Below are 16,827 nucleotides of genomic sequence, written 5' to 3' on the forward strand. Positions count from 1 at the left end.
GCTTAAAATTAATATACTGACAAAATGTCTAAATAAAATTTGGAAATGTTATCTAGTACCTATAACTTAATTACAAATTGAAAAACTAAAGCCTCAGAAACGAGGTCTAGCTGACTTACATCTACCAACAGCAGTAAAGCTGCAAAGTCAACACTTCAAGACTCCTGACTCCATATGGAGTGAGCTTTCCGTGGCTGCATACTGCTTTTAATCAGCAATAGAGGGCCATTGTGTAGTGAATGTGAAAGAGCTTTGAGCAGTACAATTTCTTAAGCAAATATAAGGTAGTGATTACTATTCTCACTTAAGCAAATAATATGATAAGTATATTAGTTTCAAATAAGATAACTTGTGTCCACATGCAGGAAGAATTTGAAATTAGGAGGAAAATGAGGAAGAGACCATGTTAAAATGTCTCACACAGTGAGTTTAGAGGCTGTCTAAAATTAAAGGAGGAAGTATTTGGGCAAAAGTAGCTATTTCTCTCACCCAGCCGAAATTAAGGAGATAAAAACTGATTTTATTGGTCCAGACAAGAAATGTTGAGAACTGGTATAGGCAGTAAATTTGGAACTGGCAAAGAAAATGAGGTAAAGCAATGCAGAAGGTAACACAAGGGAAAATAAATGGCAATGTTTCCATCTGAGGGAGGGTTGGAGAATCTAAAAAATGCTGCTATCATGAAAAATGGAAAAAACAGAATACAAAACTAGTTTGAAAGAAAAGAGTTGTATTTTGCGCATAAATGTCTTAGGTATGAATGAAATTATTGAGTAAAAGGTTTTATATATATGTTTGTATTTATACGTATATATGTATACATTTATATATATATGTATGTATTTATACGTATGTATGTATTTATACGTATATATGTATTTATACGTATATGTATGTATGTATTTCTACGTATACACATACATATATGTATGTATTTCTACGTATACACATACGTATACGTATGTACATGTATACACATACGTATACGTATGTATGTATATGTATACACATACATATATGTATGTATAAATATAAAAAATATATATGTATATAAATATACATACATATATATGTACGTATATGTATAAATATGTATACATACATATATGTATGTATACATATACACATACATATATATTTATACATATACACATACATATATATGTATGTGTTTATACATATACACATACATATATATTTGTGTGTTTATACATATACACACACATATGTGTGTGTGTTTATACATATACACACACATATGTGTGTGTGTTTATACATATACACACACATATGTGTGTGTGTTTATACATATACACACACATATGTGTGTGTGTTTATACATATACACACACGTGTGTTTATACATATACACACACGTGTGTGTTTATACATATACATATATGTGTGTGTTTATACATATACACATACATATATGTGTGTGTTTATACATATACACACATGTGTGTGTTTATACATATACACATACACATATGTGTGTGTTTATACATATACACATACATATATGTGTGTTTATACGTATACACATACATATATGTGTGTGTTTATACATATACACATACATATATATGTGTGTGTTTATACATATAAACACATACATATATATGTATGTATTTGACCATTGAGAGTTAGAGTTTGAGATATTTATAAAAAATCTATGAAAAATATTCTGGGATTTTTCAGTACCACATGGGAAATTATATGTCATTAGGAAGAGAAAACCAAGTATATTAAACTATCTAGGAAATGACCATAATTAATATTCAGGAGTAAAAAAGAAAAGACAGCAAGAGAGAGAAGAAACAGAGAACCAGAGAACCAACATATAATGAAAGTCTGGAAAGAGTTTCAAAAAGGTTGGAGTGATCAAGAGTAGCACATGTCATGAGGAAATCATGAAAGTTTTAAAACAACCAATAGATGTATTCTGTATTTTTGAAAGCAGTTTCAGTAGAGTGGAAAGGGGAGGGAAATAAGGGTGAGGGGAAGCCAAGCTTGGTAGCAATTAGGAAAACAGATATGGTAAAGAATGGAAATTATTTAACCACATAGGTAGTGTTTGTCAGTAATAGACAGAAGAGATGCCATTATATATCCCAAATCTATGTTTGTGTGATTGCAAATTTTCATTGGTTTTATTTGTAAACCTAAAACGCTAGACTTAAATATGAATAATCCTGAGTCTTTAGTTGACTTAATGACCATATAAGCTCAAATTTCCAGAAGCAATTTGCACCTTCTCCAACCCCTGGGGCCCACAGAGAGTGGTCCTCTCCTGCCCAGCCACCATGTTAAAATGTCTCACAGAGTGAGTTTAGAAGGCTCTCTAAAATTAAAGGAGGAAGTATTTGGGTAAAAGTTGCTATTTCTCTTATCCAGCTGAAGTTAAGGACATAACAGCTTTATTTAAAACACATCACTGAAAGTATTCAGTGATAAATCTTGAACCATCAAAGCTAGAAGAGTCCAAAGATACCATTTAATCTCATGGTGTTGATGATTTTCTATGAGTTACAGAGATCTTTTAGAGCTACTGTAGTTAGCATAGACCTGTAATAAGGTTACTTCCTACACTCCTAACCCAGAACTATTTCAAATATTCTATATTAGTTTTCTACAACTTTTATATGACCACATTTGTTCCTTATAAAAACCTTAGGAATCTGAAAATTAGGCATGACATGTGTTCTTTCTTTGTTGTTTCTTGGTTAAGAAAATTGAGGTGCAGGCATCGAGTCCTTTGTTCAAGATAACACAGACAGTCAATGGCGGAACAGGTTCTAAAACACGATTCTCAGCTTACTTCAGAGATCACTGAAGGCCACTAAAATTTAAGAGTATGATATTTATCTGTTCTATGGAAGTTTGTTCATATGCCACTTGATTGATTTGCTTTCATTTATTGAAATGCTTTGCTCTTCCTAGTCTTCTTCCACGGGGCAGTGGAAGAAAATACTTGGGTGTAGGTTCAGTTGTGCTAGGCTCAACTGAGATAATCTGTGTGAAAGTAGCTGGAATATTTTGAAGCAATTGATAAACACAAGACAGTATCATTTTAGACAGAGATAAAGCAAGTTTCCTCTCTCCATATGTAAGTGTCACTTCATTCCACACAGATATATTTGGAGGGGTTCAGCTTAACCTATTGCTTATTGTCATTACTCTTGAAATAATGGCTCAAATGTCATTTACACACCATATATGGACTTAATTGACATTGTGTTGAAAACAGTCTTAAAACTCCAGACTACTTTTGAAAAACAGCTATAGTTGAAACGATATGTTAGTGGCACAGGTGCTACCATTCCTACTATGGAGCCCATAATAATAATTATTAATCAGTCATAATATATATTCTCAACAATAGTGCAACCTTAGAATCATTTTAAACACAGCAACTTAGGCAGCCATTACTAAATGATTGTAGTAAGCACAAAAGTTCAAATTCCACAGACTCTGAAACAGGGTAAGGTAATAAAAAGACATAGATGCACCTATAATCTTAGTGACTTGGAAGGCTGAGGCGGGAAGATGTCTTGAGGCCAAGAGTTTGAGACTAGCTAGGGCAACAGAGGAAGACTCTATCTCTAAAATACATATTTTATATATATATATATAAAGTATATATTTTTATATATATATAAAGTGTATATTTTATATAAAGCATATATTTTTATATATTTATATAATATAATATATAATATATATTTATATATTTATATAATATATATTTTATATATTATATAAAGTATATATTTATATAATATATATTGTATATATTTATATAATATATATTTTATATATATTATATAAAGTATATATTTATACATTTTATATAAAGTATATATTGTATATATTTATATATTATATTATATATTTTATATATAGCAACATAGCAAGACTATCTCTAAAGTATATATACTTAGTATATATATTTATAATATACATAAGTAGATATATTTATTATCTATATGCTTTAGAGATAGAGTATATATATACTTTAGAGATATACTTTATATATACATATCCTATATATATTAGTTTATGTGTATATAAGTGATATATTTAGTATCTATATACTTTAGATATAGAGTATATGTATACTTTAGAGATATACTTTATATATACATATCCTATATATATTAGTTTATGTGTATATACATAAACACATTAGAATTTTGTTTTCAAGAGCTTATGGATGAATATTGCATCCACAGGGAAAAGTAACAAGCATCGGGTGATGTCCGGTGCCCCTTGTAAGGTTCATCCATGTTTTTTGTTTGTTTGTTTGTTTTTGTTTTTGTTTTTGTTTGACGGCGTCTCAGTCTGTCGCCCAGGCTGGAGTGCGGTGGCGCGATCTGGGATCACTGCAAGCTCCGTCTCCCAGGTTCATGCCATTCTCCTGCCTCAGCCTCCCGAGGTGCCCGCCACCACACCCGGCTAATTTTTTTTTGTATTTTTAGTAGAGACGGCATTTCATCGTGTTAGCCAGGATGGTCTCCATCTCCTGACCTCGTGATCCGCCCGCCTCGGCCTCCCAAATTGCTGGGATTACAGGCGTGAGCCACCGCGCCCAGCCCATCCATGTTTTGGTAGCAATACAGAAGGAGTACTGTTAGAGCACATTAATATGATGTTTAAAAAGTCGTTTCATGACCAAAAACCACTCTCAATTGGAATAGTTTAATGTTGGAGCAAAAAGTTTTACCCATATAGCATTTGACTACATCATTAATTTACTCCTGAATACAATCTGTATTCCTTGTAATGAGTTTCCTGTGACTCAAAGAAAATGTCTCAAGTATATTTAATGTATTCTACTTAAGTAGGTAAGTAGAATACATTAGATAAGGAGAGCTATTTTATATTTCAGAATGCTTTATGTCACAACTATTTATATATGGTTTTTAAAGTTTGCTGTCTAAAGCTTCTGTTCTAATGCACTGATGTCAATGTCACTCTGCTTACTTTGGTAGGTTGACTGTGGTGAGTTCCAGGACCCCAAGGTCTACTGCACTCGGGAATCTAACCCACACTGTGGCTCTGATGGCCAGACATATGGCAATAAATGTGCCTTCTGTAAGGCCATGGTGTAAGTATTACATTCATCAAAGCTGACCCTTGCAAACACAAACTTCCAGAATAAGACTAAGACACTTTTTCGAGGTATTATAGAAAACACCCATACCTCCCCATAGAGACTGAAGAAACAAGCTTCAGGCAATTTGATTGAAAACAGATGGGTCAAAAGCAACAAAAACATTACATACTAAATTATTTGAAGACATAATCTTAATCGCTTTGCTTTGTTATTATTAATTTTTATTGTCTTAGACAAGTTTTCAAAAACATTCACACATCTTATACATTATAACTTATTATATTTAATAATTTTGATATGTTTTAATGTTTTCATTTGTTTCTAATTAGAATTTGCAATATCAATACATAATGAACATATGTCTACACTTATATATAACACATCTGACTAATTAATACCAAACTTTTCTCAGGAGAAAGTCAGTGGTGTAATATGAGATTTGAATTAATAGATGCATATTACTGAGAGGGCTTGAATGTGTCACTTGCTCTAAAATGTCAAACGCCTGAATATCTGGTTCAACTTCTTACATCTTCTGTCAGAAAAAAAACTATAGTCCCTTTGTCATTATTTCTCCTGTGACCTCTACCTTTTTCAATGGTATACATATTTACTCTTGGAGAATGAGCAATTGGTACCAAAAAGTCTAAGACTTATGAAAACTCTGAAATTTGTTTAAGATTCATACTTTCCACAGCTAGGCCAGATGTAACCTCTGAGTGCATTTAATTAACATCTTCTGAATCATATAAATGGAATTTATAGAATCAAATAATTAAATGGACCATGCCACTGTTAAATCTGTTTAGAACCTCTATGGTGAGTACTTACGATATTGCACTGAGTATATATTTGTCTTTCTTTTTTGTAGGAAAAGTGGTGGAAAGATTAGCCTAAAGCATCCTGGAAAATGCTGAGTTAAAGCCAATGTTTCTTGGTGACTTGCCAGCTTTTGCAGCCTTCTTTTCTCACTTCTGCTTATACTTTTGCTGGTGGATTCCTTAAATTCATAAAGACATACCTACTCTGCCTGGGTCTTGAGGAGTTCAATGTATGTCTATTTCTCTTGATTCACTTGTCAATAAAGTACATTCTGCAAAAGCATTGACTGTGTTCTTACTTTGAGATCAAGAAAATATATACATACAACATAGAATAATTGAACTGGGATAAACTTGGATCAAGAAACCTATTTTCCTGATCTAAGTTAACCATCCAGTCATTGTGAGATCATAGGAAAATCCCTTCCTTTCTCTTATTCTTAGAATCTCCATGTTTACAAAAAGGATTTTGACAACATGACCATATGCTATGCTTACAGTTACTTAAAATATCTAGGATTAATTAGATCACATAATATTCATTCTTCCCAATTTCATAAAAAGCATGTTATATGAAAGAAAAATATTTGTTCTCTACAGGCCATTTTTTTAGGCATCTGGAATGGAAAATTTGGACTATATAATTTCTAAAGACATACAGTATATGGTTTTCTGTAGTAGCAGTATCATAAGGTATACCAGATATAATGTAACAAAATATACAATAAATGGTGAATATTCAATAAAATCAGTCACTTGGCAAATAAAACAGCTGTAGTTAAAAGAAGACTGAAGGTTAAAGCACAGCTCTGTTGATAACAAGCTCAATCTCCATGTAGCTGCCTCAACCCTATGAAAATCCACAGTTTGATACATATATATCTTATTCTGAACATTCACATGGAAGTATTGAGAACTCTTTCTTTGAGTCGTTTCATGTAGTAAAGCATGCTTTTATAAATAACACATTACTGGGGAAACTCAGACAGAATACATCTCTAGCTGCAATGTAATAATCATCACTCCAGCAACAAATATTTACTGGGGCCTACTCTGTGGTAGATTCTGTTCTAGGTGCCTTGGATACAGCGTGGATGGTAGTGAGACGGGCCAATGACTTCAATATTTAATGAAGTTTAAATTCCAACAGGAAGAAATATACTAAAACAATAAATATAATAATAAATGGTATAATAAGATAGAAGTTTATAAGGGCTATTAGAAAAAAATAAGAAGAATATGTTAATATGGATAAAAAATACTTAGGGAAAGGTGGTAACCATTTGCAGTACTAAATCAGTTGGTTCCAGTAGTTTCTATTGGAAGACCCAGAGATGAAGAAATTGGCCAAATACATACATTGGAGAAGAGCAAAAGGAGATGCTAAAAATAGCCATTAAGGTTGTGGAGCATGCCTGTTTTGTTCAAGGTTTAGCAAGGCATTGGTGACTGAAGAGGAATGACTAAATGGGCAAATAATAGAAGATGTAAAAGAGGAATGAGCCTGATTTGGGAAAGGCTTTGTAGTTATTGTTAGTATTTTTTCTTTTACCTTGATGCATGAAATGTGTTTCTAACCATGCATATTAAGATTATATTTCTCATTTTAAAATCTCAAATATATTTTATGCACATAGATGTTACCCCTAATTGTACATAATTAAAGAAGACTGACCTGGCCAGACTGAGAGATGTATCCAATATCTAGATAAAGAGCCAGGGAATAGATTAGATTATGCTAGAAAAACTATATGAGCATTCTGTTCCATGGTTAAAGATTATTCCCCTTGATGGGTAAGAATGAACACATAGTCTATTATTTGGGTACAGCATTGATAAGAGACGGTATACTCAAGTCACACAGACCAGAATGTGAATCATGGTTCTGATGTAAGTTATGTGCCTTTGAGCCAGTCATTTAGACTTCTTTGTATCATTATTTCTTCATCTGAAAAATAGAGATAATAATATCTACCTTTTTGTTTTATGATGAAGACTAAGGATATGATGCATGTAAAGCACTTAATCATTAATATATAACAAAAGCCAAGTTGTTAGTGGCTGTTATTATTAAGCTCTGTCATCAGTTTCAGCATTATATTGTCTTCACTGATCAGGATCTTTTTGTGTTCTATTTCCTAGTCTAAAAATGTCTATCTTTACATTTACAATTTTTGGAAATGCTCATCTCAGCTGTTTCTTTCCACCTTCGCATTTTCTTTGTAGACTAAATTCGATGCTCATTAGGAAAAGTAAACCTAAATCTCTTCTTTAGTTTCTACTCCCTGAAACAATTTAGCTACTTTTAATGTAAACATGTAGAAAATTATGTATAGTTTGATAATAGAATCACCGAGCACTGGTGAAAGTACTTTTTAAATTATTTTTGAGACAAAGTCTCACTCTGTCACCCAAGTTGGAGGGCAGTGGTGCAATCTCAGGTCACTGCAACCTCCACTTCCCTGCTTCAAGCAATTCTCGTGCCTCAGCCTCCCGAATGGCTGAGACTACAGGTGCCCACCACTATGTTCAGCTAATTTTTATATTTTTAAAAGAGACGGAGTTTCATCCTGTTGGCCAGGCTGGTCTCGAACTCCTGGCCTCAAGTGATCCACCCACCTTGGCCTCCCAAAGTGCTGGGATTACAGGCATGAGCCACCATGCTGGGCCTTGGTGAAAGTACTTGTATCTCCTATTGGAACCCTCCCCACCAGCCAGACCAGATTCCTACCAGCCTTCTTCCACACAAAAGTTTCAGTTTCACCACTTTGCCTTTGCCTATCTGAAATGTCTTTTATGATATCTTCTTCCACACTGCCTAACTCTTCTTTTTCTCATACAAATCTGAATCTAATTGCACCATTTATTTTAAGGCTTATGTCAGGGGCTATATCTGAAAATTGTCATAAACTATCTCTTGTCTAGTTCTGAGCTATTCTTCAGAAATGAAGGGAAAGTATATAAAAATAAACCACAGAAGACTAGATGACTTACATTTCTTGGAAAGAAGAAGCAAGTCACATAAAAAAAGAAGTCAACAGTCAAAATATACGAATTTGGGCTACAGAGATATCCACACTCTCAAATCTCAGTGAACACACACTTAAGATTTATGCATATTGTAGTTTGCTTGTTTTTGACAAACCTGACAAAAACAAGCAATGGGGAAAGGATTCCCTATTTAATAAATGATGTTGGGAAAACAGGCTAGCCATATGCAGAAAGCTGAAACTGGATCCCTTCCTCACAACTTATACAAAAATCAACTCAAGATGGATTAAAGACTTAAACATAAGACTAAAACCATAAAAACCCTAGAAGAAAACCTAAGCAATGCCATTCAGGACATAGGCATAGGCAAAGATTTCATGATTAAAACACAAAAAGCAATGACAACAAAAGCCAAAATAGACAAATGGGATCTAATTAAACTAAAGAGCTTCTGCACGGCAAAAGAAACTATCATCAGAGTGAAAAGGCGACCTACAGAATGGGAGAAAATTTTTGCAATCTATCCATCTGAGAAAGGTCTAATATGCAGAATCTACAAAGAACTTAAACAAATGTACAAGAAAAAAGCAAACAACCCCATCAAAAAGTGGGCGAAGAATAGGAACAAACACTTCTCAAAAGAAGACATGTATGCAGCCAACAAACATGAAAAGAAAAAGCTCATCATCATTGGTCATTAGAGAAATGTAAATCAAAACCACAATGACATACCATCTCACGCCAGTTAGAATGGCAATCATTAAAAAGTCAGGAAACAACAGGTGCTGGAGAGGATGTGGAGAAAAAGGAATGCTTTTACACTGTTGGTGGAAGTGTAAGTTAGTTCAACCATTGTGGAAGACAGTGTAGTGATTCCTCAAGCATCTAGAACCAGAAATACCATTTGACCCAGCAATCCCATTACTGGGTATACCCAAAGAATTATAAATCATTCTACTATAAAGACACATGCACACGTATGTTTACTGAGGCACTGTTCACAATAGCAAAGACTTGGAACCAACCCAAATGCCCATCAACAATAGACTGGATAAAGGAAATGTGGCACATATACACCATGGAGTACTATGCAGCCATAAAAAGGATGAGTTCATATCCTTTGCAGGGACATGGATGAAGCTGGAAACCATCATTTTCAGCAAACTAACACAAGAACAGAAAACCAAACATTGCATGTTCTCACTCATAAGTGGGAGTTGAACAATGAGAACACATAGACACAGGGAGGGGAACATCACGCACTGGGGCCTGTTGGGGGGTGAAGGGTATAGGGGAGAAACAGCATTAGGAGAAATACCTAATGTAGATGACAGGTTGATGGGTGCAGCAAACCACCATGACATGCGTATACCTATGTAACAAACCTGCATGTTATGCACATGTACCCCAGAACTTAAAGTATAATTTTAAAAAATGGCAAAACACACACAGAGAGATTGTGTCAACAGGGTCAGATATTTGCAATTGTTTATGTTCCTCATTTTTGTGATATCCAGTACAAAACATGTTGTTTCACATATGGTTTGTATTCAAACTTCAAAGCATAAAAAGATAGTTCGTTTGATCTCAACATCCATATTAATTATTATACCTTCAGATGACAATGGCAGCATTGTTAAAATTAAATCATTCCAAATCTTTAACCGTTAACTGTCCTTATTCCTCCACTACAATTGATGCCAAGACACTTATTTCTTTTCTCTTCTTACTTGTTTTTGAAGTTAAATTCATGACAAAAATGATGTGGTATGTCAATGATTAGGCTTGAGTGAAAGGGGTTCTCTGGAGCCTTCCTGTCTGTTTATGACAATGTGAAGGTTTTTTTAAGCAAAATACACACACATACACGCACACACAGAAAAGTTAAAAAGGGTACAACATGGGGAAAAAAGGTCAGAGAAAAAATAACTAAGATAAACATTGAAATAACTCATTACTATATGTCAACTAACCCATTCACTGAGTTTAAATTTACTGAATTTAAATTTAAGATACTTAGTATCAATCCCATTTTCTAAACTATATACTACATAATTATGATAAATTGAGTGACATGAATGTAGATGTTGAATTGGACAGATTAGTCTTATATATTTGGTGACATCAGAAATAGAAATATTCATAATTCAAGAAAGCCTTAAGCGAATGTTTAAAGAGCGTAACATGCATCAGCCATAATTTCCAGTATGTGCACTATTATGTTAATTTTGTGATGGGACTACCGTTTAATCCTGAGAAGGCCTGTGTTCAAATGGGCTAACTCTCCACTGGACATCTAATGAACTGCTTTTTTCTCTCTTGGACTTTTTTTTTCTTCTAGCTTTAGCACCTGTGACTTTTTAAAATGTTAATTTCAGTTCTGCAGTTTGAGTAAAGGGAGAGATAGGCAGAACAGATTTCCCCTGATTTAGTTAGAGAAGATATAGACCTAATAAAAACAGGTACTCTTAATGGCCCAGTTTAGTTCACTGCAGCTACCCTTCAGATTAGATGAGCATACTAGAAGAATCCAAGTAATAAAACACAGCTATGTGTCTGCTTGGAATCATTCTACATGACTTTGGATAATATTGTCACCTTAGCAATAAATCTTCCAATCCATGAGTGGAAGATATCTTGTGATGTATTTATGTCTTCTCTAGTTTCTATCAGAGTGATCTGTAGTTTTCTTTCATAATTGAGATTTTATTGGATGTGTTGAAGGTCAGTACAAAGACATTTCAATTTGTACACAATTCTTAAGATATAAACTGAAAATCTAAAAAGCCATGCATTGTAATTTTTAAAAAAAGTTATTCCAGTGGCTTTCTAACTTAAAATTTGGAGGCAAATTTTCCTTAAGAGGCTATAAAGTCCCAGTATGTTCACATGTTGATAAGTTATTACGTATGTCCCACCAATTCACAGTCTAATACACATACTATGTACTCAAAACTTTAATCTTTCACAGCACATTGACAAAGGTTTTAGGAAAACAGGACTACCATGACCAAAAAGATGTTACAGAGTGTACACAATTCTGACAGGAAGAGCCATAATCAAGAGTGATTTTCTTCAGGAAACAAACAATTCTACGAAAAACAGCATGGGAATAGATGTAATTTAAAATGTTGAAGACATTAAATGCAGGACTGTGATTCCATATTGCCATTTACTGTATGCGTTGTATTAGAGGATATAAAAACTAACCCACCATCTATGGAATGTTAAGCTGACATCTAAGACAGTCAACGCCTCCCATAATTCAATATCCCACACTAGTTTCTGGTTGTACCCAAAATAACTACCAGTGAACCATTTCACCTCTTAAATAAAAAGCACTTACACTTAAATAATGGGAAGGTGAGATTCCCTCCTTCTTAAATATGTTTCTAGAGCTATTAAAAAACTTGCATTTACAAAACAGTTGATTAAAATATTCCTTTGGATTGTACATGTAGAGAGACAAGGACCACTGATAAAACATAGTATACAGTTTTAATCAGACCTGGCTTCTTTCTCTCCGGCTTCATTAGAAGCTGGACTTTTCTCGGTTTTAGTTTCTCCATTTTAAGCAGGTAAATATTCTGGTTACATCTTTGGTCTGTTTTCTCTTTGCTCCCGCTTTCTCCTTTTCATTTTTCACTTTTTTTGGTCTGAAGATTTATCCTTTCCTGATGCCTTTTTCGGCTTTGTTTCCGCTTTTGAAGGAGCAGGTTCACCTGACAACTAGGTAGATCTTGGGATCTTCCCTCACCACCCCTTCATTAGGCTGAGCTGACCTTCTTCTAGGCATTTTTGCCTTTGGGAGGACAAGTGCTGGGTGCCTGCAGGCCCCAGCACACCAAAAGCCTTGGTGAAGCTGAGCTGCCCGGCCACTGCCACTCCTCCTGCAGACGAAGGAACTGAGAACCACAGGGACAGTGGAAGAGGATGGAACCGGTAGTTTTCAATATACAAGGCTTTCACCTCTTTATTAAATTTATTTCTAAGTATTTTAATCTTTTTGATGCTATTGTAAGTGAACTTTTCTTATTTCATTTTTTGGGATTGTTGTTAATGTGGAGAAACACAAGTGATTTTTGTGTGTTGATTTTGTATCTTGCAACTTCGATATTTTTATTAGCTTTAAAAGTTCTTTTATAGAATCTTTAGGGTACTGCATATAAGATCATGTCATCTGCAAACATAAATAATTTAATTTTTTGCTTTCAAATTTGGATGTATTTTATTGCTTTTTCTTACCTAGTTTCTCTGGCTAGAACTTCCAATTCCGTATTGAATAGAAGCAGTAAAAATAGGCATCCTTATCTTGTTCCTCTCTTAAGGAAAAAGCTTTCATTCTTTATCCACCGAGTTTGATGTTAGCTGTGAGTTTGTTATATATGGCCTTTATTAAGTTGAGAAAGCTTCCGTGTATCCCTAGTTTATTGAGTGTTTTTATCATAAAGTCATGTTGAATTTTGTCAAATATGCTTCAATTGAGATGATCATGAGCTTTTTTTCTCCCTTTTTTTCTACTAATTTAGTGTATTTCATTGGCTGAACTTTATATGGTGAACCATTCTTGCAGCAAAGAATAAATCCCACTTGGTCATGGTATATGATCCTTTTAATATGCTGCTGAATATGGTTTGCTAGTATTTTGTTAAGCAATTTTTGCATTAATATTCATAGAAGTTATTGGTCTGTAGTTTTCTTTTTTGTGTACTCTCTTTACCTATCTTTAATATCAGGGTAATACAGGGCTCATAGAGAGAGTTAGACAGTGTTCCTTTCTAATATTTGGGGAAAAATGGTGTTAATTCTTCTTTAAATGTTTGGCAGAATTCAATAGTTAAGTCATCTGATCAAGAATTTTTCTTCAATAGGTGGTTTTGATTACTGATTAAATCTTGTAGTTATAGGTTTAGTCAGATTTTCTATTTATTCATAATTAAATTTTGGTAGATTGTGTGTTTCCAGAAACTCATTCGTTTTATTTAGTTAATCTAATTTGTTGGCATACAATTGTTCATAGTATTCTCTTAATTTTCAAAAATTTCTGTAAGATTCGTATTAATATATAACTTTTATTACTGATCTTAGTAATTTGAGAGCTCTCTTTTTCTCTTAGTCAATATATCTAAAGCTTCATCAATTTTGAAAAGCCATGTTTTGGTTTTGTGGATTTTTTCCATTGTTTTTCTAGTCTCTATTTCATGTATCTTTACTTTCATCATTACTTTTTTCCTTTCTTCAGTTAGCTTTGGATTTAGATTGCCCTTCTTTGTCTAGTCACTTAAGTTATACAGCTTGGTAATTGATTTGAGTTCATTCTTCTTTTTTTTTTTTAATGCACCAACATAGATATTTCATAACTACCAATCTTGTTATGAATGCTTGGCTAATAATACAGATTTTATAAATAGTTCTATTTTTCCCAAAGAACTAATAACTTTTACCTTTTATTTTTTCTTTATCTCTTTTGGGTAGGGGTATCTTGAGAGTAGGAGTATTCTTAGTCTTTTATTTTTTGTATCTTCAATCTATAAGGCAATGAGTGACACATACTTAGTGCTAATAAATGGGATGTGAGATCAAGAACTTAAATTATAACCAAATTTACATTGGAATGTTATTGGAGATTTGTTATATTTAATAGTTAACAACTTTGGCCTCTATAGTAAAGTTTTTTCAAAAATCAGATGTCTGGAGTCCAGTCTGGTGTAAAGTACCTGGTGATAGGATATTAGAAATTATAAGAAATGTGGTGACCTGTAAACTAAGTGCCCCATTAAGACAAAAACCATAGCAGCAAAGATAGAACAGAAAACATGTGAACTAGGTTCAGTCCATGTATCTCTGCTGCTTTAGAAACTCACGCTTTTCCACTAGGGGAAGGCGTGTTCTAATATTAAAAATTATATATGTATATATATATAAGTGTGTGTATATGTATATGTGGATATATATATTTGGATATATAAACAATTTTAAACATTTGGGGAAATATAATTTGTGAATTAAATTGTTAAAAAAAGAATACAACCAAGACGACATTTTAATCTAAAAATCTCTAAAAGGATGAAATGTGAATAGGAAATACATAGCAGTCAGAGATGTGCTGATATTCAGGAATGGAGTAAGGGTACAGGAGTGGATGCCAAAAAACTAGTAGTGAGAAATAAAGAAAATTAACTCTCAACTTTGTTGCTACAAAAGTATATGAGGTCATTTGCTGAGCAACGAAAATGGTAGTAGTAGAGAGAATCTCACAAATCTCAGTTCAGAGTAACAATGGCAATTACCTAAATTACTTTATTATATGAATAGTTTGACTTAATAAGCACAGTCCTTAAGTTCTCATTTCACGGGAAACTGTTAGCTCACCCAGTAAAATCTAACTCATTCTGTGGCACTGATCTTGTTAGATGAGCAATGCTTTGGAAAGTTTTATAGGCTTAAGCCAACGTCATTAAATACTTTCTTACTGAGTTTTTAAAGATGTATCCAGCCCCTCCTATATGTGTCATAACTAATTATAGGTTGATTTCTGAGACTTACTGAAAACTTTCTTACTGTTTTATATTCCTAAACACATAAGAATCTCATAAACACATCACTGTGTATGACTTCCTTCCCACCCCTCTAAGGACACTAGCTTTTTGTTTCTAAAATCCTAGAATCTGGAAAGAAACTCACTTCAACTTGCTAATAAGCGATGCACATATATGGTTTGTAGGAAGCAGTTGTACTATTGTGCTTAGATGAGAAATATGACACAGTAGAAATACACTGAGAGGAACAGAAATGTGTAGTTTAGTAAGTAGATTGTGTAAAGCAAAAATATGTTAAAGGAGACTATTCACTTTAAAAAATAGATATAGGGGGTACATCTGCATTTTTATTATGTGAGTTTTTGCATAGTGATAAAGTCTGGGCTTTCAATGTAACCACCACCCCAATAGTGTACATTGTATCCATTAGTTAACGTCTTATACTTTACCTCTCTCTCACCCTCCCACTTTTCTGAGACTTCAATGTCTATTATTCCACTCCCTATATCCGTGTGTACATATTATTTAGCTCTCACTTATAATTGAGAACATGAGAACTTGCAGTATTTGACTTTCTGTTCCTGAATGATTTCACTTAAGATAATGGTCTCCAGCTCCTGTTGCTGCAAAATACATGATTTCATTTTTTATGCCTAAGTAGTAGTCCATTTTCTTTATGCGGACATACACTTATAGACACTTAGGTTGATGGTTGATTCCATAACTTTGTTATTGTGAATACTGCTGTGATAAACATATAAGTGCAGGTATCTTTTTGATATAATGATTTCTTTTTTGTAGATACCTAGTACCGGAATTGCTGAATTGAATTGTAGTTTTCTTTTTAGTTCTTTGAAAATCTCCATACTGTTTCAACAGAAGTTGTACTAATTTACATTCTTACTAACAGTGTCTAAATATTCCCTTTTCTCTGCGTCCTCATCAACATCTGCTAATTTTTGACTTTTTAACAATAGCCATTCTGATTGGTGTAAGATTTCCCTTTACTCTGCATTCTCATCAACATCTACTAATTTTTGACTTTTTAATAATAGCCATTCTGGCTGGTGTAAGATGGCATCTCATTGTGGTTTTATTTTGCATTTCTCTGATTATTAGTGATGTTGTGCTTTTTTAAAATATGCCTTTTTGGCCAATTGTATGTGTTCTTTTGGAAAATGTCTATGTTTTTTGTCCACTTTTTGTTTTTTGTTGTTGTTTGTTTGTTTTTCTTGTTGAGTTGTTTGAGTTGCTTGTAGATTCTGGATATTAGTCCTTTGTTGAATGAATACTTTGCAAATATTTTATCCCATTCTGTAGGTTTTCTATTCGTTCTCTTGATTATTTCTTTTGCTGT

At 33.4% G+C, this 16,827-nt stretch overlaps 1 protein-coding gene across 1 annotated transcript; it reads left to right on the top strand.

The window, feature by feature from the left end:
• Window positions 1–539: 539 nt before the first annotated feature.
• Window positions 540–6,163, top strand: LOC101140376 (serine peptidase inhibitor Kazal type 6). The gene is made up of 3 exons (XM_055387097.2): window positions 540–590; window positions 4,995–5,110; window positions 5,991–6,163. Exons 1-3 carry the CDS (start codon window positions 540–542, stop codon window positions 6,034–6,036), a joined length of 213 nt encoding a protein of 70 aa, XP_055243072.1. The 3' UTR covers window positions 6,037–6,163.
• Window positions 6,164–16,827: the final 10,664 nt, after the last annotated feature.

This window comes from Gorilla gorilla, chromosome 4 (genome assembly GCF_029281585.2).
Source record: "Gorilla gorilla gorilla isolate KB3781 chromosome 4, NHGRI_mGorGor1-v2.1_pri, whole genome shotgun sequence".
NCBI classification, from domain to species: domain Eukaryota; kingdom Metazoa; phylum Chordata; class Mammalia; order Primates; family Hominidae; genus Gorilla; species Gorilla gorilla.